Raw genomic sequence first — 25,814 nt, forward strand, 5'->3', positions numbered from 1 at the left:
CAGTTATAAAGTTGACTATCCGTGTAAACTTGGGATTTTAAAATACATGTAATGTACATGCATACTTACATATACACGTGTACGTGTATGCGTGCCTTAATTTTCTTCTGTTTTGGGGCCATCATTCAGTTTTTATTCACAGATTCTTCTCCCTTATTCAAAGTAATAATTTTTGATGCACCGAGTAATCAACTTGTTTATTGTCAAGCCGAGGATTTTAAAATGCTGGTGAAAAAAATCCTGCATTTTCTGTACATTTGCATTGATCGCAGTCCCAAGATTGGGAAATTCAATTTCCATGGAGATTACAGCCCAATTTTCACAACAGCCCGATCCTGAAAATATGTATGTAATTCACGGATGCCAACTGCCCATAATCCATTCCATTATTCATTGCCAAGTCGTTGTAGGATGTTTGTTTCATAATAATGTGTCACCTGCTCTAACTTCACACAAAATATGATGGTCTGAACCTTTTGTCATTTGATCCCAAAAAATAAATACAAGGTTTTACCTGTACGTGCCCGTGAATAAGAAGTAACTGTTTGAAATTATGAAAGCCTTTGGGTTGATTGGGCTTGACTTTAGATTTCCTCGAAATGAGTTTAGCAATCAGGTTTAGCAATGGGAGGAAATTTCAGAGGGTAATCCTCAAATCAAAATTTAAATATCTGCATTTTGTTTGTGGGAAAAAAGGCCCCTAAATGGCACATGAAACAGATACATGAGCATCAAAAATATTGAGCCATGTGATACATGTTGTTGTCACAATATATTTTAGATTTTTAAAATTCAGTTTGATGAAATTTTGTTCTGTCAGTTGGCCAGTGAAGCACTGAAAAGTATGTCACAGATTGTAAACAGCTTAGTTCATATTTGGGCCGTTGATCGCTTGGCCCTGTGACAGTGAGTTACTCGATATGCCAAGCAGCTCTCTCTAAGCTAGGCGGATTAAGAACACATCAGTGCTCCTACCTCTCTAACACCCCCCCCCCAAAAAAGGAAAGAAAATTAAACAGTTCAAGGAAATTGAATTTTAGCTATATGTACCAGTATGATATGAAAAGTGAAGTGTTTGTGAAACCAAAACTGACATGCTGATGTCAAAATAAATGCAAACTGGTTCCAGGAAAGGAGTCGTGTGGACGTCCAGAAATCTCTTATTTTTGTATATCGCTCAGTTTGATGTACTCGTGAAACTGGATATATCTGAGTGGCTGAAGGGATGTTAACAGTATGGGCAAAATTGGCCCTCAACTCTAAAACAGTTGAGCCAACTTCCAGCTTGCATCGTCTGGTCGGGTCAGTAATTTGATTCACCCTAGCGTGGATCAAATCATATTGCAAAAAGTTCAAGGTGGCTTATTTGCTTACTGAAGCAGTGTAACGAGATTGTATTGATTTTTCTGTTCTTTTTCTGGAAAAAGTCTGAGTGAGTTTCTGTTTGTCACTCAGGCGTGCGTCCTGAGAACCAGATGAAGCAGGCAAGGTTTGATGGAAAATATTCTCACGTAAAAGCAATTTTGAGCATTGGGCTGTGATGGAAACAAGTCTTGAGTGGGCTAAACCTTCATCGGGCAGAATATGTAAGAAGATTTTAGTATAAAATGGCAGAACAGCCAATTTCGATATCATCCGGGAGAGCGTATTCCTACTTGCCGGTATTGAGAGCACACAAGGCAAGATATGGTAAGTGTTCTTCCACCCTGTTTGGTTGTTCTGTTAAAACCACATCTTGAGATTGATCCCATTTGGGGAATCTGGTTGCCGCATTACAATTTTACAAACACTTCGGCTCACGTGCAAATTCTAATCAGAAAAATATTGATTCCTTTCCCCCGTCGGCCTATGAGTGCCTGATGTTCCCGTAGAGCTTCATCATCGGAGGCTATTGAGTGACTGGGGCATGTGATGTGCCATATGTTGCAATGGTTGCAAAAACCAAGCAATAAAATACAGCCAAAGAAATAGACACCAAAAAAAAAAAATAAAAAAAATTCCTGCATACTGTAGGTGCACATCATTGCATTTTTTTGCAGTCAGTAATTATTACCATGCCCCAAATGGCAAACATACTGTACTCCCTTAGACACCAACCAAAAAATTCATTTCCATGGCTTCTTAAAAAAAAAAAAAGAGAAAAGAAAAAAAGGCCGCTTAAAATTAGGAATTCCCAGCAGTGCATGCGAGAAACTATGCCAAGTATTCTTAAATATGGACCGTCCCCCAGGCGCGCCCTAGGGCACCCCACACTCTCATTTTTGACCCCCCTCGGGGCTGCTAAATGTACCATACCTGAATAACATTTCAGAGTCTGGGATTTTTAAGGGTGGGTTTTTTTTTTTCACCTTGCTGCCTATAAAGGTCATGACCTTTTTGCTGTGACCTTACTGTGCTTTGCTGACTGATAAGTTTATACATTTTGGAAAGAGCACATTGCAAACACCCCTCTCCTTCATCCACTTATTTCACAACAGTATTTGGGTGTTTATTTTTGAACTCCTGCTATGGTATGTGTAAGACGCTTGTGTTCATTGTAAAACAATATTCCAAGCAAGTCTTTGACATTTGTCAGCTATTTCCAGACTTAGTATTCTGTGTTATAATACAAGGGGACCAGTCACTTTAGGCAGTGTTTCCAGATTGTAGTACAAATTTTAACCCAAGACTCTATGTGACTTTGCCCCAGTGAAAAATGTCATAGGGATTCCTACACTAGTGCTACGGTAAGCAATAAAATACACCTGTATATTAAAAATAGGCTTTATCATACAACTTCTGTCAGAAGTAATTCCAGTTTGTGTTTTATCTTTCATTCTTTACTCATTTCATCTTTCTTCACGTGGCCCAAGTTGGAGCAAAGAACCCCCTTAATACTCTGGCCGTAAAAACATTGGCATTGTTACTTGGTGTTCCACCTTTTTATTGCAAAGGTTGTACTAATCTATGGTTTGGTTTTGGACCTCGTTAGTGTACAAATTTTGCAAGGTTCCAGGTGGCAATGCCTACACCACTTACTCCAGAGTTTGTCTAGGGAAGGGTAATTTTACAGTGGAATAAGAATAGGCCATGAAACTGTGTTCCTTGTGTCCCTTCTTTTTGTAGAGATATTTCTCCTCTGATCCGAAAACTGTTTTGTTTGGCAGCAAGCGATGGAACGTTATAAATGTACAACAGCTGAATGTGCAGAGATTTGATAGGGAATACCAACCTGTGAATCTGGGCTAGCCCCACTAATTCCCCTGTCAAGAACAGAAGCTAGCAATAATGGCGGGAGCTGATTGTTTTTTATTGTGCTGCATGACCCCGGGACCTTTCCCAGGTGACATTGGGGGCCTAATGAAAGACAGAAGGACCTGTGCAATCCCTTTGATTTGGGAGGGAGGGGTTGGCGGCAGATTTCAGCGGATTTGTTAAGCTGCCATTCCAGGCCAGAAATGCCAGAGGGGGCGGGAGAAGTTGTCAGAGTTAGAAAACAACTTTTTCATTTAATTTGAAATGCGTTTTGAGGATATGCCACAAAATGACAGATTTGGACATATTGAGAGCAGTGGTATTCTCCAAGGGCTTGAGTCTGAAACCATAATGTAAAGGCTGTTTGTTATTAGGGAGTTTGTGAAAAGTTTTGAAACAGGCATGTATGGTAAAATATATGTAGTAGTTGACGAAGCAGTTTTTTTCATATGGGAACAAAGTTGGTACATGATGTTGAAATGAAGTTTAGCAGTAAACCTTAATATGACTTATGAGTTTTCACTGTTTTGCCAAGTGCAGGGATTCAGATTTTGATGTGAAATTCACAAATCCTGTTTTCTCAATCTGGTATGCTTTAGTCTCGACCAGTGACAAACCTTCCGTAATCTTTGACTTCCTTCCCTGTCAGCAACTTGAAATTGGTTAAAAAATGTTTATGGAGATTGTTGTTGAGGCAAGTTATCTTCGAGGATGTGTCTAATTTCTTCTGAGCACTGTAGCTGCCCATTTTGAGTTAGCTGAAAATAGACTGACATTGCAAAATCAAGTAGCTTGGCTGGTTTTGGCCCAATTTCAAGGAGCTTCCGACTAAAGACCTTTGCTAAGCAGGGATAAAGTTTGCTTAGGTAGTTGGAAAAACAGGGTACCCGCCAATAATACCAAGTACATTGCTTGGGACTAGTTCTCAGTGTAGCCAATTTGCTAACCAATCTTCTCTGCCTAACAGCACTGCAAAACCGGGCCCTTGCCACGGACATTCACCAGCTTGTTTCCTGTGTGCGAATTATGCATTATAGTATTGTGTGCCAAGGCTGGCAGGGTTCGTTGTGTTGTATTTACTGGTTTGGAATATTTTGACTGCATACAAAACTTTGCTTTCATTTCTAAGCCAACAGTGGAAATCTAATATTTATTAACGAGCGGAGAACAGATATTCAGATAAAACTTACCTGTTCCCCAACCCACCTGCAAGAGATATGCAAACATTCCACATATTGAAAAATAACAAATCAGGAGGGAAGAGAATACATGCATTATTGGATGGTCCCGTGTTTCCCTGCATGCAATCAAGTGCAAACAGACACACTAAGATTAGGGCTGTACTGGTTTCACAAACGGCAAAGATTCGGTGTTCCCATGGGAAGAGAGATTCGTCAGCTCCCATGCTAGACTGCTAGATAATGGCAAAATAGATGACAATATTAGGGAGACAACCAGAGAGAAAACAAGAAGAGGCGGAATTAGAAGGTTGGGAGTGGAGTGGGGAAAGCAGACTGAAGGGCCAAGAGTAGACCATCAGTCTTGCTCCTCGACTCCTCTGCTCTCAATGCCAATTTCTCTCTTATTACCACAGTCAACATTTTTACATTTCACCCCCCCCCATGAATATTGACTGAGGTGTCTGGTACTGGGGCTCCCTGTCTTGCTAGCCAATACATCATCCACATTCTGCCGGTTAGTTAGTTGGGCCGTCAGCCGACCATATGATCTAGGCCAAGCTGCCAGGAGACCCATGATGTTGCAGAGTTCGTGGCACAGACTTTCTGAGAAATGAGTTTCAAGGCTAGAATTCCAGTGCTACATTGTACATGCACATCTTTGCATCATCTGCTTTTATTTTCAAACACATGGACAGATATCTTCAAATTCTAGCACTGCCGTCCATTTCTTCCAAACAGTCAAACACGCTTGAGTTTTTCCCCTCCCAAACCCCAAACTTTTCATGTTTGCCATCACAGTAAAGCCAATTTTGCACCAAGTCATTCCTCATTTGACTGGTTCTACCGCTTTTGTATGATACGGAACAAGTTTCCTGCAGTAGGTTTGTTGTGACAGTAATGTATATATAAACCATATGTTTGCACTTTTCAATTTGATACAACACACGGTGTTACATAATGATGTTCTGGGTATGTCTTGGTCTGTGACTCTCTGTCTTAATGAGACGAAACTTCCATATTGGCTGAGGGATATTGCCTGGTGCTTATTCCTTAATTAGAATTTCCTTGATTGATTTGCCACATGGCTTACGCTTTTGATGTTGAGAACATTTGTCACTTCAAAAAGATGTACTTGTTTGTAACATGTATTCATTTATCACATTGTCTGTCACGTACAGTTGAAGTCAGAAGATTGCATAGGCCTGTCGTTACTGATAATTGATAGAACATTTTAGAAGGTATTCTTCTAAATGTTCCTGTATTTATTTTATTTCTGAACTACAAATTCCAGCTTAATTTTTTTTACAAAAGAGAAGATTTTGCCATCAGTTTGTCCCTGAATCCAAAAAAAGTGTTGAGTAACAATTTAATAAACAATTTGTCATTGTAAACCTTGTCTTACATGCTATCAAAATATTTTGTCTTCGTCCTATCTGAATTTGAATTGTGGAGTAGGAACTTTCCTTCTTGCACTTCTGAGGTAATCCATACAGCATGAACTGCATATTTTGTTTCATGATTTGATTATTGCGTCATGATTTTGAGTCCCCATTTAGTCAACTTGGATCGTGATTCTAAAACTTGGTTCTGATCAGGGCTGGGTTGCCCATGAAACACCTGGGTGAATCTCAAAAATTTGACCAACCAGTAGAAATTAGTGCCCCTTTGTCTCCCCCCAACTCTCCTGAGATCCTGCCACTTAGGAATGGCTGTCACAGTAATGGAATGCCAGCTTTTAGAGCCTAAAAGCTGCACCTCTCTCTGTGGCCCCTCTCTCACCAGTGTGATGTCCTGACTGTGAGGACACCAGGCCAATCCATGGGACTAGTCAGGCAAGCCATTAAGTCACCAATCTAATTAGTAGAAGGGATCAAGTAGCACAGTCAGCTCCTTGGTCAGACAGATAAATTCCCCCCTGTCCTGTTTTGAAGGACATAAGCCCCAAACAAAAGCATGCAGGGACTAGAGGCAGTGACAGAGCTAAGGGACTTGCTGCCCCAGATCATGAGCTGGAAGAATTCCTCCTAAGTGCTGGTCTGTCTAATGAGATTAATTGAGCATTTCTAGCAGCCTGGAGGATTTCTCCTGAAGTGATTTTTTTAATGTGAAAGTGATTTTTTTTAATGTAAAATGGAGGGTAAAGGACATATGGTTTTTAAAGGCACCTCATTTACTGTGCTTTAAAAAAATATTATGCAATCTCCAGAGTTTCAGTAATGTTTTTTCCATTGCAGAAGAAGTTGGTGTGAACAGAGACAGTAGATGGTATAAGAACTCACTGTGTTGGACCCTGAGGTTTATGTTCATGTGACATTGAGTGCTCACAACCAGACCAGAATGTGTACTGTCTTTGCAGCGGAACACATTTGAGCACAGATGCGTTGCCTTCCTACCTTGCTCATTTTCTTCATCATGGGGGGTGGGTGTTTGTGCATATAGTGTCTGAGGCCCAACTTGCAAAAGTCTATTTTGAGATTTTTCTGAGAAAGCCATCATGGCATCTTTCCCAGCCTGTGTGTCATTGAGTGCCTTGTCCATTTAATCAAGTCTGTGGCTGTGTTTTGGAGGTCATAAGGATGAGATGTACAGCAATTTGCTGGCCTAATTATGGGGAGGGGTAATTGCTGACAAGGATGTTTTCCTGACTTTCTCTCTCCTGTCCGAGTAACGGAGTACGGTGTAATTAATAAACAGGAACGGTCGCAAGGCTATACAACAGTGGCTCAGCCAGGTTACCAGCCAGGCTAGGCTTCCTGCAACCTGTCTTGAACTGACAGGAAAAATCTGCTGTTGTGGGAAGAATGATTCAAAGCTATGTCCCTCTTTCTCACCAGACCTGCTGCACTTTCGCCAGAAGGCCCCCCCCCCCACTGTGTGGCATAATTCTCCTATATATGTTTTCCTGCAACCAACCTCCCCCCATGGGATCGTACCGGTAGTGCAGCGTGATGTTGACTGGATGAGGTGTAGGCAATTGCCATGGCTCATCTGAGATTGTCAGACATTCCCCCATGGGCTGATTCACTGGGGAATTGTCTGTAGGCCTGGGCCCATTAATATGAAGCCTGCCATGACAACCATCAGAATGGGGAGAAAAAAGAATACCTGACCTGTTTTTGTTTTGTTTTGTTGTTTTTTTTCTCTCCAGAAAGTGTGACAATCTCATCTTGGAGATTTGTGAATATTTCTTAGAAAATGTTTTCTTCTGTCTGCCAATACATAGGTGTACGTGGTTGTGGGAAGTTTTTGTCGTACCTGTTGTTGTCACTTTTACTGATTGAGCTCAGAAAATCGAGGAACATTTTAGGGGTTTTAACAGAGAATCTGTCTGTTAACCTCAGCAAGATAATTAGCCCAGTGGTGAGATGTTACAATGTGATTACTAGTATTTTCTGGTTAAAAGAGCTTGTGAGGTTTTGGTTAGAAGCTGTTAGAAAATTCTATTTAAAAAATCAAAGGTTTTATGTATAATTGTAACTCTAGCTTCTCCAAAAAAAGGCTCTGGCATTTGCTTGAGTATCAAAGCATTGTTAAGCTTCGTAAACCAATATTCTGTCCTAAGTTTTAACTTTCCTATTCTCATTTTGAGAGTGCCTTTCCAATGCTAAATGAAGGACTCATCCATGCTTTTGTGACAAATGCGGGAATATTGGATGAAATAACGGCACAGATTGCAGAAAAAAAAATTGCCACATTATGCACTTTTGGGATTCTCCCTAAACATCAATGAATTAGTCAGCGCACCCGTTGGCACACTTTCCCAACATGAATGCAGGTGAATAAATTATCGCACATGTGCATTATGAGTCAGAAGACTAGGGAGAGAATTAATTCTTTTGTCAAAATCCATGCCATGAATAATGCATGCCCCGGCATGAATTGTTCCGACCTGCCAGCCAGTCTGTGCCAGATCTCCGTAAATGTGCGAATGTCCCAAAGTCACCAATTATCCTACTGGTAAATGCACTGGTTTGTCCAGTTACTCTCAAGTCTGCTAGCCAGCTGCTTGCTTGTACATGTACAGTCTGTGCCAAGAGGGTCCTCCTTGAAATGCCACTGAAGCAGCCAATACAATATCAATGTTGTCCCCCCCTTCTCATAGGAAGTCCCATCATGTGTTTTGATAGATGAGTTGTGAGGTTGACAGTGACACACTCTGAGATGCATTTCAGAAGGAAGATTAATGAACTGGATCCAGAGGGAATGGCCCTTGAACACATTCTTTTGAACATTCACTTTTATTAAAAAAAAAGGGGGGGGGTTGATGAAACGCACTGTACATGTAACTCAAAGCAAACATTTTCTGGAATTGCATGACCAACGAGACGTTGACTCTCATTTCCAGGGCAAGAGCTGATCGGTCGGTCAGACACACTGGATTCTGACTAAGTAGCGGAGGCAAGAACTGATTGAAAAATCAAACGGAGAGGAAGAAAGGATGACCTGGAGTGTATGACTCGAGATCACGCTGTTTTTTTGTTTAACGGTGGTCCACCGCGGCATCTGCTCCCAAGCGGGGATGTGGATCAGGGCATAGAGGCGGGCTCTGGTTGCGTGACAGCACCAAGGGATTGACAGCAGTGCTGGAAATCAACTTTGTTTCTTGCACAGATGCATCCCCCCCCCCACTTTTTGTTGTGTACTTTTTCCACCCCTCCGTACATATGTAAATGTACTCGGCACTGTTATTGGTCTGACACACTGTACAGCGTGCATGATATGGTTGCGTGTTTGAGTTTGAATCCACTTTAAGTGAAGGGGAGGTCGTACATATTTGAGGAAAACAGTCCTGAAATGGGTGAAGCAGCTGCAGCTAGCTCACAGCTTCGCCCAGACGGGGTCATCTGCAATAGTAGTCATGCCCAGGCCTAGTCATTCCGATGCAGCCGTAGCCAAGGTTTTTTACAGAATGGAATGGTGTCAGGTCTCCATTCATCTGATTTTCCCCAGTCTGACGGCTTGACCATCTTTGGTCTGAAGTTGGACACCTGTGCTGGATCGGGATGAACTTTTCCCCTGACTCTCTCCTTCTTCACAATACAAATGCATAACAGTCATACGTATATTTTTTTCTGAACAATGAAAAAAAATTACTTACCAAATACCTAAGTCTTTATATTACCTGGGTAAAAACATTGATGAGACTTTTACACTTCTGGGACTTTTATCTGTGTTCTTTCCTGTGGGCATTTTGTCCGAATACTTCTGCTTTTGGTCGGGGACATTCCAAAAGTGGTCAGAAAACTGTCCAAGCTTTGACCGTAATTTCACATTCTCTTGTCAGTTACGGAAGAGCTGATAGTAAAGGATGAAGGTGGTAGCTGCATTTACGAGCAGAGTTAATTTCTTTTAAACTCTAGGAGGACCACAGTTTAGTCACGTTGAGCTGTCTACTGTCAAAAGCGAATCAAATGCCAACCCTGGTATGTACGACTTCACACTCTTAGTCCGGTTCCAAGACTCGGCATATTGGGCTCATTTGGCAAATACATCAAACTGTGCGTGAGCACTATGCAAACTCCAAAAGTGCACCTGTGTTTGCCCTGGCTTTCTTGCCCCCCACCACAACTCAATTTAGACGATGTAATGTTTAAAAAAAAAGTGCGTAGGAAATGACATCCTTGCCCATCCAACCTTTTAGGTTATCTATTACTTTTCCCACCCTGTGGTTTTCTCATCTTTGATGGAAGCTCACAGTACAGTAGTGATGACTATCACGCGAAGTGCATTCACAGGTTTGCATTCCATGCCCACATCAACATGGATCAATCGTATATTTTTCCTAGACTGAGTAGAGAGATGCTGGTACCGTAGTTTTTTGTAGCTCTTGTCAGAACCATCAAAAGATCACTGGCGGTGAAGGGAAGGAGGCTTGTGCCCTCCTCCCCACACTTTTTTTTGGGGGGTAAGGCGTGTCCCACTTTTGGCAGGTCTTGTAATGGGGCGGGGCTCAACTGATTGGTCTGTAAGTATGCCGATGCCTAATGGTCTCACAACTGTCCCCCACTTTTAAAATCACACCCCCCCTTGCATAAGACCCCAAAGACCAACACAAGGCCTCCAGTCTGACAAGTTGTAAGCTTTGGAAATGAATTTCCACAAAAACATACCATTGTCATTGTTCATTGTGAGTGGTCATGTGACTTATCTTGTGTCTAGTCTCCTGTTTGGTCATATGAACTTATGATGGTCTCAACTATAACACCGGTCCTGGCATTTTATACAGTAGTTATTTTTTTGAAAGTTTCCATCCACAAAAAAGATTGCAATTGCACTGTAAATACCCTGCATAAAACAAGAATCTGCCTAGATCATTTGTTCTGTCAGAAAACTGGTATGATCTACATATACCGGAATGTGAATATACTCAATATAGTGTAAATATGAAACATTACTACGTATGTGGTTTTTTTCTTCAGTGTCTTTTTCCATGTCACTCTAATTGTTAACCAAGTTTGTGTCAATATGTGATGCTAAATTTCCTTTTTCAATAAAAGTCAAACCCCCAAACAACCTCAATTTTGCTTTTTAAACTCTGCTAAAATATACTTAGACAAGGGATAAAATATGTTGTGTCCAGAAATAGGGGAGGAAATTGGCCCGAGGGCCCCAGGTGTAGCAGAGTTCGGCAGAGCTCAGCAAATCCGACTGTGAGAATCCTTTTAAAAGTTGACAGAATGTGATCTACTCCCATGAATTATTCACATACCCAACCTCATGTTTCCCAGAAATTCCAATTTTTCATTTCTAACACTTTGATCATACCTTTGAAATTTCTGCGCACTCCTGCTTTACGAAGATGACCTTTTGAATTGGCAAGTTTTTCCACAGCTTTGGTGAATTTATCAGTGTGGTTGGTATTAGACTGGCCAAACAACACTGTTCTCAGACTTGGTAAACGGAGAAATATAATCAGGCTTTGGGTTTTATTTTGTGATGTGTTTCTTGTTAGTCATATGTGACATTTGGGAGGAAATGGGGTTAAAAAAAGTCTGTGTACGTTATATTTCCGAACATAAAAAAGGGTATTTTAAACTCAAAAATTTGAATTGTTCTCCAGTTTTTCCACACATGCTGCATATCTTAATAATTGAAACAGTGTTTGAAAAAGATTATCATGTTACATTTAAACTATTACAAATTGTCCTTTGTTAGTTTGATCAATTTCAATTTTGACTCTCTGTCGATCGGTCAGCCATGATTTATGTGTGCACATGTGCACGTTCATGTACTTGTACTGTACATGTACATTTACATGTATTCCATCAATGCACGTAAACGTATACATGCACTACTATGGACAAATTGATTCTCAGGCAAAATATTCAATTCCCAATAACTTAAAAATACAACCTATATTTTTATCGGATGGTAATTCACTCGGCACTTTATTTTGTTTGTTTGGATAAACTTGAGGAGTTGTTTTAAAATGGGAAAGACCATGGACGTATTTTCTTTCATATCTGATTGTGTTTATATTTTTTTTTAAATCACTTTTTCAGAATTTGTTTCAAACTTTGTGCAACTTGGTTCATTATAATATGATGGTTTCATGTTTTCTGATCAATTTTTAGTTACCTGGTTATCTCTGTGGACTTCATTTGTTTGTATTTTGTTAAATAATGGTCTCCATCTGCAGAAAGAAGTGTCACAACGTTGTCCGACATCACCTGCCTCGAAATCCACAGTAAAGTGATCAAGTGCGCATGCGCTAACTCTCAACTAAGTGGTGCACAAGGGCATGGGAGTGGACATACGTGCAGCGTGGGGTTGGTCAAAGCAAGGTCTCAGTTGAAGAGTTTTTTACAATTTTGCTGAAATGAAACTAACACAAGCTGTAAATATTGTCCGGAGGTTGACAAAATGCATAAACAATTTATTTGGCTTCTGTCATGTCTGTACAGGACACAAATGGGGTTGTTTCCGTGTCGCTAAATTTTGTTTTCAAAAGTGGAGTCCCTCCTTCCAACACTTTATCTCGATGACCTTTGTCGTTTATGGATATTATTGGGGTGTCAGCGTTTTGCACGTAGGCCATGTGATAGGCAGTTAGCTCAGTGACTCTACGCAAAGTTGCCCCTATTTCATATTAATAGGATTTTTTGGCAGCGAAGCGTAAATGCGGCCAAGGTCGTAAGCAAAAGTGCAGCATTGTAGTTCACGATCTGAGGCAGCTGCACTTTTTCTTGTCTCATTTGGGGGGGGGGCATGTTGAGGACTAAGTGTCACCAAAAGTGCCAGCTCTTCTTTCTCCCAGGTTGTCAGGAGTGTGTCATGGCCATTGTTGGCAAAGGTTGCTGGTACTTTTCCCCTTTATAGCCTCATCACTGTCCAATGAGAAGACACTTGAGGGGTTGCATTAGACACCCCCCCTACATTGAATGGTATACCTAGCAGCAAAGAGTCCTTCATTTCATGAGGTAAATGCAGGAGCCTCTCATGGCTCATCACTGGCTCCTCACAGTCTGAGGCCCATATGTGGTTTTTTTTGGGGGGGGGCTGTAGCTTGTTTTGGACTGGTGGGACAGCACTGTTTGCTCACCGAGAGCTAGATCACATTTTAAGCATTGGGATGAGATGCTCAACTGGCTCAGCTCTTTTCATGTGTGGCCTTCCTTGTACTGCACGGATGAATGCACCTGCATTTGGAGTATGGATGCTTTCACCAGGCGGTGTTCCTTTCTCTTTGGTTCTACTGATGTCTGGACACCCTTCAGAGCCAGTGTTGAGAGCCCATTCCTTGGGGCCTGGGGGATCAATTCATGGGGCCACTTGAGAGAAAGCATTGCTGGGCATTTTTTTTTTTCATTCTGAGCAAAAATGAGTAGTGCCTGGCTCTCAAGTATTACACTTTACATTGTACTTTGACTTATAAACTAGTCTAAGGCTGCATCCGAATCTCTTGTCTAGAGCTAGGTGTAGCTCTTCACTCCATTAGAAATGCGTGGAGATGCGTAGACAATAGACCTAGCCGTAGCTCTGGAAGCCCGTTTCGGACACGGCCTTACTGTTTGACTTACATGTACAAACTATTCTCATTAGGAAACAGGTACTTCGTGTGTTTGTTCAACTCTGTGACTCTGAATCCTGTTTCATTAAGTGAGGAGATTTGCTTAACACAGCTTCATTTCATTTATTTGCCAGATAAAAGGACAAACAAAAATACGCAAATTACATACAAGAGGCACACCTAAAAACATCTCAATACATTACATGAGAGATATAAATAATTGCTCTGTAACTAAACAACCAGAAAAACACCTCAGCAGCCAGACTGCTCAAGCAAACTATCAACACAGCACAAAAACGCAACTACCCACCTTCAAGTGCAACACAGCAATACTCACACTCTCTTACTGAACCCGATCATGTCCATGAGGGAGAGTACCAACAACCACTACACATATACAGACAAACAAAAACATACGAACTGGTAGAACCTCTGGCAGGGATAACCAAAATAGTGACAGAGTCACTTTCAAAATTCCCCATGAAACGCAACAAGGACAACCCAACAAGAAAGCAGCGTTGCTTTCAAACAGCAAAATATTAGGGGAATAAAGACATGCTTGGCCAGTCTTAAACATTCATTTTAAGACGGGATCGGGAGCATAACCAATGCTAATGCCCGAGCCCAAGCGGGCCAGTGACATTATCAGTGTTCAAAACTGGCCTAGCACACAGTAATTCCCATTTATAAATTCCCCTTTGAGTCGCAAAGTCTTTAAACAATTTTTAAAAATTATAATTTTTAACTACCGAGTTCAAGAAATTTACTTCAGTTTTTCAAAACCCTGTAGCCATTTTATGGTACCGGTATGTTCCTGTTGAGTCGAAAGTGGTCAGAAACAATCTCCTTCTATGAAGATTGGCCAGCACGAGGCACGTACAGCGTGAGGTTGTGGAAACAGGCCGCGTGAAACAGCCAGCCAGTGCTTCATCACCCGATTAAGACTGGCCATGTCACAGGCTCTTGACCAACAGGAATGGCTGAACTGTCTTGGGTATTTATGAACTACTATTAAAAAAAACAAGGTTACCGGCAGATATGACACAGAATGCATATCTCTTGTGCCTGGTTCTCATCTGAATTTCTGGGGTTTTGTTTTTTTTTTCCTCTGCATTAATTACTGTAGAAGCACTTTTTGTGTATCATCTATAACCAGTTGAGACCCTAAGGGCCAGTACTCTCGTTAAGTACCTGATTTCTGCTCACTAAACATTGTCTCCTTTTACACAGACTGCGATCAGTAAACATAAGCATTGAGCAAGCTAACTCAATCAGCTGAATTTAAAGTGCCACCTAAAATGTAGAAATTCCCTTGTGTATGACCATCGGTATGCCTGAGTTGGGAACTATGCGTTTTATTTGCTGTTGTCAGCTAAGTTTTTTTTGTTAGAGCAGTCCGTTCAGAGAATTCAGCGAGGACACAAAGTGAATATCATGAGGTCAGAAGTATTTCACCTTTTAAATGTCCACTTGGGGATGCTATCTATACTTTGGTTTTACATGTCTCCACATGCAACCTCTGCTCTAAATACATTTACATGTATGTTGGTCTGTGTAAAGTTGGAGAGTTAGTCACTGGGGTGCTGGTAGGCCAGGCAGATCTAAAGGTTGCCCACAGTAGATGATCTGCAGAACAGATAATTTGAGACATTCTGTATAACATATGGCCATACTAGAAAACCACCTTAGATGCAGGAGGAAAGCAGGGAGATTACATCTGCCATCCATGACATGACTTTTTCCATTTTTTCAGTTGGTGGGTCTGTAGTAGATCGTCCGGCCTGCCTTGACCGCAATCTTTGGCTGATGGATTTTTGTGCATCACACCCTTTGAAGTTTGTTAGTCCGTGCACTTCAGTAACATCTGGAGTCCCAAAGAGAGTTTAATCTGCCTGGGTTACACACGTTCTGCTCATTTTTTAAAAGCACCCAAGGCTGGGTGCTGTGGAAGGTTGAAAAATCAATCTGTTTGGTAAAACGGAAATGTACCGTGTTCTTCTGATTCATTTAGGGATTCTTATTGTGAACAGTGCATCAGTTGCTCATGTCGAACCAAACTGTACATTTTTTATTTTGAAAATTTATTTCATTATTTATTTCAAGTCTTTTATTTTCACCAACTCATACATGTAGATGGACAGATAGAATGAAAAATATTAAATTGTAATTAAACCTGATTTGAAAAGATGTAACTTCTGAGGAGGGAAGTGCAGCAGATATGCACGGTATTCCTGCATAGATATTTTTAATTTGTTCAGCATTATTTGTGGATGTAATAACACTAGCCTCACCAGTTGCTGTGCGAAACTTGGCAAGGTGGCTTGGGTTCAACAGAGTTTGTCTAGTTGACTGATTCCAATGAAATACGGTTCACTGTGTCTCTCTGGGTTGTTTCAATACCCCCATTGTACATCCCGGTACCTCAGCTGATTGCGTCATGCATTGGACTGGAAACTGTACAATGTACTTGGGGGAAGTAATGCCTTTCCACTCAGGTAGATGGAATTGTGGGAAAGACGACCAGGAGTGAAGGCTCGTTTTGTTGGTCAGCCACAGGCGATATCAGGGGTTCCTTCCTCCAGAGCTTGTGGATCAGGACAGGGAGCTCTCCCCCTTCTAACGTGCCTTCTGACATGGGCATTCCAACCCCTTTCCAAGGGTTAGATTTCATATGTACTGGTGCATGTAATAACGCTGGTGATTTTTCAATGTCAATTCAATTCTTTACATACTTTTCAGATGATACAGTAAAGTTTGTGTCTTGTTTCAGTTAAGCTGTAACATTACCCATTGAGTTTTTTTAGACACTGTTTTCATGAACTACACAGTTACTCCTTTTCCCAGAGTCAGTGCAGTGTAGTTAAAGTTTTCTGATATTAAACAAAGACCAAAGCTTGATGGTGCAAGAAGATTGACTTTGCGGTTCACTTTGTGAGTCAAACCTTCAAGTCTCCGTTTATTCAGTATTTACTTATTAACTGTAGTGCGTGTTTACTTGGGTTCCCCGTTCACGTACATGTATTCTGAGCCCCATTTCTTCTGAAAGCCTGTTACCTGAAAAGGTCTCTCCCTACATCACGTAAAAGTGTGAAACCCCCCCCCTTCATGAGTGCTACAAGTTTTCTTGGGCAGTTTGCCCGCGGAAGTTAAGCCTCGTGCATACATGTACATACCGTACATGTACATGTGCGGTGTCGATGGCAATTCAGTGTAGAGACCCGTCTTGGGGTAGTTGCAATTTGATTGCTAAAGGGTTCTCAGTGGACCAATCTCATTTTCAAATCATCAGGGGAGTCATGCGGATGTACCCCTACATCTGTAATGGATCTTGAGCCAAATGGTCCGCCATTATATAAAAAGCTTACCCCCGTGAGAAGAAACATTTCAATTCATCCACCGGAAGATTGTAGAGGAATTTTCTCTGCAGTCCACCGTAGTTCTCATGCATCACATACTAACGGGAAATTGACCGAACAAACTCCTCTGTCAGATTTTTTTTTTTTTTTCATGCCAAATCAGAGTGCCGTGAAGACATTCGGTGCACAATTCATGACGTGCCTTCAAGGTTGACTGAAAATGCCCAAACAAAATTCCAACAATCTGGCAGGGAATTCAACCTGCAAAATCTTTGTATCTTGTGCTTGGAATGACCAACTTTGAAGTAGATTTTACATTTACGTTGGTTTTCTGCCCTTCCATACATTGTGGGGCTTACCTCAAGCTGAATGTTTACTAAAAAAGGAGGAGTATCAATCAGAGTGTAGTGGATATCCAAATCAGATCGTATGGTATACCCACATTGTGCAACATGTTGTTGGCAAAAATTTCAGACATACAATATCCTTGGAAAACTTGAGACATAGATCCATTTATATGCTACACCAGCTAAAAATATAGTACTGTTCAGTATGGTGCCTTGTACATTTTCCTTTCAACACAATAAAACCAAGTGAACTTTTCCTTCTACTAAAGGTTGCAGATACATGTACACTAGTAGAAGTAATGTCCATCATTTTGGCTGGTACATGTAGATGTACATGTAGGCACAAACTGTTATTGAAACGTCTCATCCATATTCCGGGCAAGAGAATCTGGTGTATGCAGTCGCTGGCGTACGAGGCCAAGGGTGACAACTGTTGCAAACATCCATGTGTGTGTCTGACATAAATTCCTTTGCTATCAGAACAAAGTTTTATGTGTAAAAAGTGTTGGCTCCAGAAAGTTTTGCTCTGCTGATAATGTTCGTACTAATATTGGTTTTTATTGTCTTTTTTTACAACTTTATTATTTGTGTCACGCCCAAACAAATGCATCTCTGCCCCTTGTCACATCAACATATGTAGCTCACGATTTTGTTTCATTATGTATAAATTTGTTGGTTTTGTTTTGTTTATTTTGTTTTGTTTTGAGGCCCAAAAAAATCAATACTGAATATTTTGAAAGGAATTTAATGAAGCATCTCTTTTTTGTTCCATGCAAAACGTGCCCATGACATGCTTAAATTAAGATTGCTTTGGAAAAAGGTAAAAAAATATCAGGGCGCATGTATTTTTTTGTTAGGGTGGATGGTAGATTTGATCGGCATGTACATGTAAGCAATGGATTATGGTGTATCCGTAAGACTGAATATGAGGGTACTTTGTCAGGTTATTGTAAGTTCAAGGCCATCATATTTACTGTACTTGTCTAGACAGCATGACTTTTCCTGCTGTTTTCTGATGCCTGGCTGTGCATGTTGTCACGCAATGTGTTATGGAAGTCGAGGGATGTTAAGACTTGGTTGAATTGGACAGGAAATTTGTGGCAGTCGTACAGTTTTAGGTTTCTGGGATGTTAAGTGGCCCAGTTTACGAAAACAGGGAAAAATTCTTCAAACATAAAAAAGATTTCATGTTGTCATTGGTGTTCATGGGAAAAGAAGTGATAGATTCGAGGCATCACTGCTGCCGCAGGCTCACTGTTGGCTTTGACACAAAGTGTATGCTAAAAGTGGTTTGCCAAGGAGAACTTTTTTATTGAGAGACATTTTGTGGATTGTAGGTTTTTTCTTCTGTTGTGAAATTGATGAGTGTATTGGAAGACTCCGTTGATGTTTTTGTGGCCTGGCTATCATTGCACTGCACATCTGTATTTTTTTCCAGCCTCTTACTGATGCAATTCTTTCCTTGAGTGCGTTTTTCCCTTCTTGGGCCATAATTAAATAGTGAAGTCCCCCCAACTGCGAGCTTGTCTGTCTGCATGACATTTTCCTCGGCCGCTGGAGAGCACTTACGCTCATGCACATTACAATTGAACTATTTTCTGTATTTCTCTTTTTTTTTCAAGCTGCATTTGAATACAGGACTCTCGTCAAGGTTGTTTTGTGCGTGTGAATGAAAGCCGCCTTGAGAATTGTTAGAACAGGAAACAAATACACGCCCCTGCTTTTCAAAACAGATCTTTCTTCAGCTGGTTTTTCTGTCGGGGGGGGTGTCCATAATGTTATTTTGCTCCATTTTACCATTTCCAATTAAATCACAAGAGTTCTTTGTGACAATTGATCTTGAAGCGTTTAAAGAGTGGACAGGAAGGAAATGTCAAGTTGTCATTAAAGGAAGCCAAATGCCATGTAGTAAGATAATCTAAAGAATAGTGCATAACCACTCAAAAAACTTCACATATGCACCCAAAATTTTCTCTCCCGCCCAACTCTTTTCTTAGTCAACATGATGCACAGTGGCGTTACGATAAAAATTGAAAATTGTGTAAAACCACTGGAGTATCAGATCTTGCCTTGTGTCATTTACATGTACTTCTATATTTTGTTTTTCGGTTATATTTAACAAAGCAGTTATGCTTAATCAAATCAGAAAGCAAATCTTATCTGTCTGGAACCTTAAAAGCTATTCATCATCTGTGCTTATTTCCCCCCTCAACAAAATACGAGCCATTTTTTCCCCAGCTCAGTTCCAACTGCCCATCTCTTCTGTCAGTGCTTATAAGCTTACTCCTGGCTGCGGCCTGGCCACGGGGGGCCAGGTAACGAGTCCCAAATAGCATATTCGCCATCTTCAATCTGCATTTTGCCCGCGTGATGCATCTTCCCAAGCCTTCCCACTGTCACCCGCACTGGTGTTTCTGGGCTAGCTTTGCTGTCTCTCCGTCCTGGGTCCAGTCAAATTATTAAGTCCCCTGGACATTACCGAGTTAGATGGGCCCCTGACAGAAAATGAAAAGACTTGTGCCTAGAATTTCAAAAGCATGACCCAGATAAAGAATTTTCCGCTGGACCCAGAGTATTATTGCCATGTACACGTAAATTATCCTAGAATGGCACTGGGATGGCATACATGTACTGAACCTAGTTGTGCGCGCACATACATGTATGCATTAAATTAATAAATCTTAATCACAGTGAAGCCACTTTTTATCTTGTCCCCTGAATTTGTCATTTTCAATGTAATCTGTTTAATGGGATATGGTGCCAGACTATTTCAGGTTCCAAACCTCACTTCCATTTTTTTATATGTTGATGACAAAATGTTCCTATAGATGTAATTTATCGCAAACTTTAATCTATTCTCAGCAAAAATGGGCATGAATTGATATTTCACTTTTATTTCAGATGAGCTTTGAACCTTTTTTTTTCATCACGGTTGTTTTAACTCTTGAAACACTTTGCCAAAACACTTTCAGTTCAAGAATGCCGACACATGAATAAAATCTATTGCTGTATTGTTTAAAACTCATTCACTCAGTGCAAACATACAGTACAGTACAAGTAACGCAACAATACATCAGTTATGCACACAAAGATGTTCACATATGCATGTAGTATGAGGCAAACCTGTTTGGGGCCAATGAATATGAATATGTTGCAGAAAAAAAAGGAAAACAGACCTGAAGCATAATGATGTCATGCTTTTTGACATCATACACGGTGCATGTGTGCTTTCCTATAGAGCTCAGTGGATCACATCCCACCTGACTGCCATTTAAAAATGCACATGCAAATTAAGCGTGATGTCATTAAGTTACAGGCCTGTTGACTCAATGAATTTGGGTTGCTCTAGGAGACTTGAGGAAAGGAGGCTAAAGATGGGTGATATCTCATTTGACCAGTAGAGGGCAGCCTTCAGATATTGAGGGGTGGAGTGTTCCAATTCAAGGAAAATTCTCCGCCAGGCAGAGGCGCACAAAAAGTAGCCCCACAGATTCTTTCGAAAAGAGGGGTCTGTTTGGGCCAAGAAATGGTGGGATTGTGCCAGTATGGCCCGGGACCATCTCTGTAGATTCAGGGGCACCCAGCTTTGAGCTGTGTGGGAGTGATCTGCATCTTACATGTTCATTGTCATGTGCCCTTGACTTACCCTTATTTAGCAGATGGGATGTTGCAACACAGGGCTTCAGAAACAGTGTCAGAGCACAGTAAACAGTGCCGGAACATGTGCATCCTTACTTGTACATGTACATCGACACCTTGTTACAGTCAGAAGAAAATAACACATTAAACTAATGTGGCAGTGTCACAAACATTATTGGCACCACAGAAGTAGACAAAATGTGCCCTAAAACACCCAGAGCGCATCTTAGAAAAAACTCCCCCCAACCTGAAATAAAATTAGTTCCACTTTTATATTAATATTTAGAGGAGAAAATTCCTATGGGTATAAGGACAGGCACACCTGCAAGTATTCATAATCACCTATCAATATTGAACAACAAAGTTATGACAGCCACTATGAAACCTGCCCCTTTTTTTCTGAAAACACGGCACAGGTTCTTTGCAACCCCAACACTCCAATTTTAACATCTCTTCAGTTTTTAATTTGTTGCCAGTATTTGTTTGTTTGTTTATTATTGCAGATTCCTTTAAAGTTTACCCATTTTTCACTCTTTCTAATGGAGTTAACCCCACGTTAATTGACAGCCCGCTGTCTGGGAGGATTTACCGGGGTGACGCAAATGTGACACTTTTGCCAATTACCAGACCGTTCATGCACAATGTCTGGTCGTGTTGCCGTGGCAACATGGACGGTGCCCGCATTGTCTCTTGACCGTTTGAGGTCAGTGTGTTGCAGCGAGGTGGAGGAAGGGCTGTTACTAACTCACTTCAAGGCATCATGTGGTGAATTCGTATGGTAGCTCTTCCTTCAGATGTCTGTGACTCTATCGTTAAATTGTTTTATACAGTAGGAAATCTGTTTTGGAATTTAGCTATACATGTACATGTATTTTCCATGGACTGGGTACGGTACAAATACCTGGGACATATATTTGGACGATTTTATTTTTCGCTAGTTGATAGTGTCCATGCTAGCTTTCATAAGAATAGTTTGTTGTTCATTTCAGTTGAGTTTGATCATTAAAGCAAAGGCTCTTAATGGTTCCGAAGTGTCTCTCTTTTGAGTGATTTGTTTCCCATTAACAAGTTCGAGGGCCTAGCATTTCAATCCTAGCAGAATCTCTCTCAAAGAGTTTGCTAGGATCAAAACATCTGCCCCTTTCACGGTCTTTGGAATTGTAGAGTGTCGATACATGTAACTTTCGTCAGCAAACAGTGTGCGGCACTTTGTTACATTTTCACTTCTCATTTAAATAGATTCACTTTTAAAAATACCTTCACTTCAGGTTGTCCAAAAAAATTCAAGATTTTGGCTGCTGGTAGCAGTACCGCAGCTGTATAAGGGCATTTCCTGATATTTTTTTGCATGTGGATATGAAATTGTAAACACTATAACTGTCCAAATTCATAATGTTCGCCAGTTTTCTTTGGCCTAGGAGTGTTCATTTACATGTAACTTGAGAGAATGTTAGCCTTACAAATGTACCCTGATTTGTTTATAAGTGTAAGGCCTAAAGGTTTGCATGCATCCCGGAGCTGTTCAAATACTTGAGAATTTCAGTGAATCCTTTTGCCCTTTCTTCTTTCCTTCTCAGCACATTATTCCCAATTCTAATCCACATAGACTGTCCAACCGAAATGTCATAGCCGGAAAGATAAATAGTCCGACAGTGTGGCTGAACCTCAAGGGCCAATTGCCCCTCTCCCTTCCCATCTCTTGAGTCTTTTCTGCTAATGGCTGTCAACATCTCCCCTCCCTGAAAGTGTTGCCCTTTGAATCCTGATCAAACCATTGCCCAGTTTGAGCATATGAAGAAGCCTAAATTATCATTGTCTTTGAGTTTTGAAATGCTCATGTGCTCATCTGAGTCTCAGCAAGTAATATCCGCATATCAAATTACCATCAATTTCTTTGTCTGTTTTGGTTGAAGTTTCCATATTCCTGATAAGAAATTTTGCCAGTTGCTTGATATTTTGAATTCTGCAGTTACATATATTCTAAGTGTTTTTTGGTTGATATTTATCAGGGAAATAAATAACTGTATGTATTGAATTCACTTTTTGCACATAGTAAAATTTCTATGCCGAATTACAAACAAAAATTGTGAATAATTATTGCCGCCATGTTGCTCTGCCATTATGGACAAGCTGTTTAAAGAATGGTCCCTTGGACCTTAGGGTAGAGCAGAATTTGCACGAGCTGGTATTGACATGACCCCTCTACAGCAAGAAGCAGTGTGCCCATGGAGCCCTCCCCATTGGTCTGCCCTCTTAACACGACATACATGTACTTGTGCATGTACAGTACATACTTCAAAATCTGTTGTAGAGCAAAACACTTGTGTGCAAGAGCGCCCTCTGTTGTTGACGTGTGTAAGGGTACAGAGTGATTTGTGCTTGAGTTGTTGATTTCTTGGGAATTTATCTTTCAACTTTTGTTTTTCCTTTTTGAAATTTTTACAGGGAAGAAATCCCCTCGAAGTTCGGGATGGGATCAGATGCAATCAGATGACGGTGAGTATTTATTTGTTGGTTGTTTGTTGGAGTGTTTGTTGGTTTAAGTACCGGTGGGTCATTCCACAACTTCAACCTTCAAATGTCAGCAAAGATGTGCGGCTCATGTTTATGTAGTCCAAAAATGAAACCATTTAGAGTTTGCATGTTTGTGCCAGAAAGGGTCAAACGTGACGCCAACAAAGTTTTGAAAAGTGCTGGTCTTTCGAGACCTTTCATCATGAAAACCTAATGGTCAGTTTTAGTGAACTCTTAGATAATGGATGTCTCCTATGCCCTCGATCATCTTGAAGAAAGTGTCTTGAAACGGTTTGAGGTATAAGCAGTGCACACACAAAAATGCTCAGTTGCGAATGAGAGAATAAAAGACAAGGTTGTGTTTTGTGGTGGGCAAATCTCTGAAATGACTCGTACATGTAGCAAAGAGTTCAAGTCTATTTCGTGTTCATTTCATGCTCTTAGGTACATGTAGTTCTGTAGAAAAGTTCATGGGAGTTGGTCACCTGACAACCAAAGGCTAATGTGACATGGAGTTACTCAAGTTCTATAAAATGTTGTCTTTCCACTTTAGAGGAGTGATTATTCCTAATTACTGGACTTTATGCATGCAATTCGAATGGTATCCAAAGATTGGTAGGTTGAGTTTTCATGTACATGCATGTACATGTGTGGAGGATCAAATGAAATGGCATTCATTTTCTTAACCACTGAACTAACAGCAGGGGTGAAATTTCTCAGCTTTTTAGCTGATTTCAGCTTTTTTTGTTTTAGATTTCAGCTTTTTTTTCCTCACTGGCGGTGTATAAAAGTATAGGAGATTTTCACAGTTCAGCTTCTTCATGCTAGTTTTCAGCTATTGTTATCATTGGTCAATATCACCCCTGTAACGGTGCAATGGCCTTGCTCCTAATTTGCCTACTGTGAGCGTATTCCCAGGCTGCAAGACGTCTGGCCACCTCCCTTTGAGTAAAGAGATCCTTAAACTGGTAAAACTTCAACTCGAGGCAGGGTGAAAGGATTTCCTCTGGTGTTCCCAGGTTCAGATCAGGAAATATTTCGTCGTCTTTGTTGAGACTGAAGAAAAAGAACATGGATGTACTTAACGGTCACAGTTTCTCTTGCAGCTCATATTTTTTAAAATTGTGGTGGGAGAAAAACTAGCGCCAGCCTTGAAATTTGTGAAGATACGTTATAATACTTTCATCCTTCGTCTTACCTTGATGATTCTTGAATGCTCCCATGCATACAGCTGGTATTTCCATCTGGAAAACTGGCATCATTCCTCCAGGGGCCCCAGTATGCAACTGTGAAAGATGTACATGTATGTTGGCAGTGTGTGCCTAATGGGACCGGAAGCTAGTAAATGTTGATTTGAAGGGATGGCCTGCATTGCAAAATTCAAGGAAATTCTGTGAAAAGGATGAGTGTACATGTATGATGGGGTTCTGAAAATGTATCCGGTCATATTTTGCACATCCACATGCCCCTGTGTATACATTTCAAGGTTAGTTATGAGCATGGTCGACAGTCATCGTTGGTGAGTGAACTTCCTTGTTGTGTACACGTCATTTCTCTGCTGTGTACATTACACACTTCCCTGTCTCCGCCTTCTTGGAAACCCACACCACTTGATTGCTCTTACATCATCCCTGTTAGTGCATTTTGGCTCTTGTTTTTTTGTCACTACACAGTACTAGTTGCCATGGGGTTAGGGTCATTTGGAAGGCAAACGCACTCAACCTCCTTGTGCCCTGCTCAGTGGAGCTAACTAGGAAGGCCACGGAGGAAAGGGATCAGCGAAGAGGTCGAATAAGGGTCACATGACTTCCTGCAGCTGGCCCTCTGTTGACGGCCTGACCTCTTAAGGAGTCGGTTGTGGGTCGGTGCCAGGGTGGGAATTGCTCACATGCCAGGCGATGGGGATTGACAGGATCGCGTGCTTGTTTGTGAGGGACTCAGAGTAGGGGGTTCTCTGAAGACATAACAGGCCTAGATATGACTAGTTGGCAAAAAACCAAAAGTCACCGTAAGGTCTGCTCGATCATAGAGGATGGAGCCAGTAAAAATTTATGGAAGCCATCACGTATTCATTGCCAACTTAGTCCGTCTGCGCATTTCTAGGAAAGAAATTCATGAGTTTAAAATGTACTAGTATTCAGTCATTGTATCACCAGTGTCAAACTTGTCTCAATGGAGTGGTGAAGTTTCAGTGTTTATATTGGTGCACAGGGAAGTGTTTGTCTGAATCTTGTTCATAGGATAGAAACTAGAATATTGATTGTGTTCTGTGGGTGTTTTGATTGTATGCTCTCCTGGATAGAGCAATAATGATTTATTGAGGAGGATGGTACATGCTGCCTTAAATCAACATTGTTTCAGAGAAATCTATTTGGTATTCAATGGTCACTGTTTTCCATGGTCCTGTTTGACTGCTGTCTTGAGGATGAGTGTCTACTTTTGGCGTTATTCCAGTTGCCACAGAGAGGTCATCTTGTTTTGTACATGTACATGTAGTTAAGGCATAGGTATCATAATAGGGGCTCAAATTACA

The 25,814-nt window shown here is 40.9% G+C and overlaps 1 protein-coding gene and 1 long non-coding RNA gene across 9 annotated transcripts in view; one reads left to right on the plus strand and one right to left on the minus strand.

The window, feature by feature from the left end:
* The window catches only part of LOC110990097 (oxysterols receptor LXR-alpha-like), a 134,160-nt gene that overhangs the window by 66,682 nt on the left and 41,664 nt on the right, over positions 1-25,814 (plus strand). For all 7 annotated transcript variants that reach the window (XM_022254947.2, XM_022254959.2, XM_022254951.2 and 4 more), the window contains one exon: positions 23,213-23,263. In XM_022254947.2, coding sequence (XP_022110639.1) covers positions 23,213-23,263 — 51 coding nt within the window. The remainder of the gene's footprint in view (positions 1-23,212; positions 23,264-25,814) is intronic.
* LOC147799727 (uncharacterized) lies at positions 13,902-24,688 on the minus strand. 2 transcript variants are annotated; one of them, XR_015424765.1, is made up of 4 exons: positions 24,480-24,688; positions 24,183-24,337; positions 20,775-20,883; positions 13,902-15,051 (listed from the first exon to the last, which is right to left on the minus strand). It is a non-coding gene; the product is annotated as an uncharacterized LOC147799727 (long non-coding RNA). The 2 variants fall into 2 exon arrangements; XR_015424764.1 differs by lacking the exon at positions 13,902-15,051 and adding an exon at positions 18,900-19,623.

Source organism: Acanthaster planci, linkage group LG03 (genome assembly GCF_054643075.1).
Source record: "Acanthaster planci isolate LZ-2023a linkage group LG03, COTS_SCS, whole genome shotgun sequence".
Taxonomy (NCBI): Eukaryota; Metazoa; Echinodermata; class Asteroidea; order Valvatida; family Acanthasteridae; genus Acanthaster; species Acanthaster planci.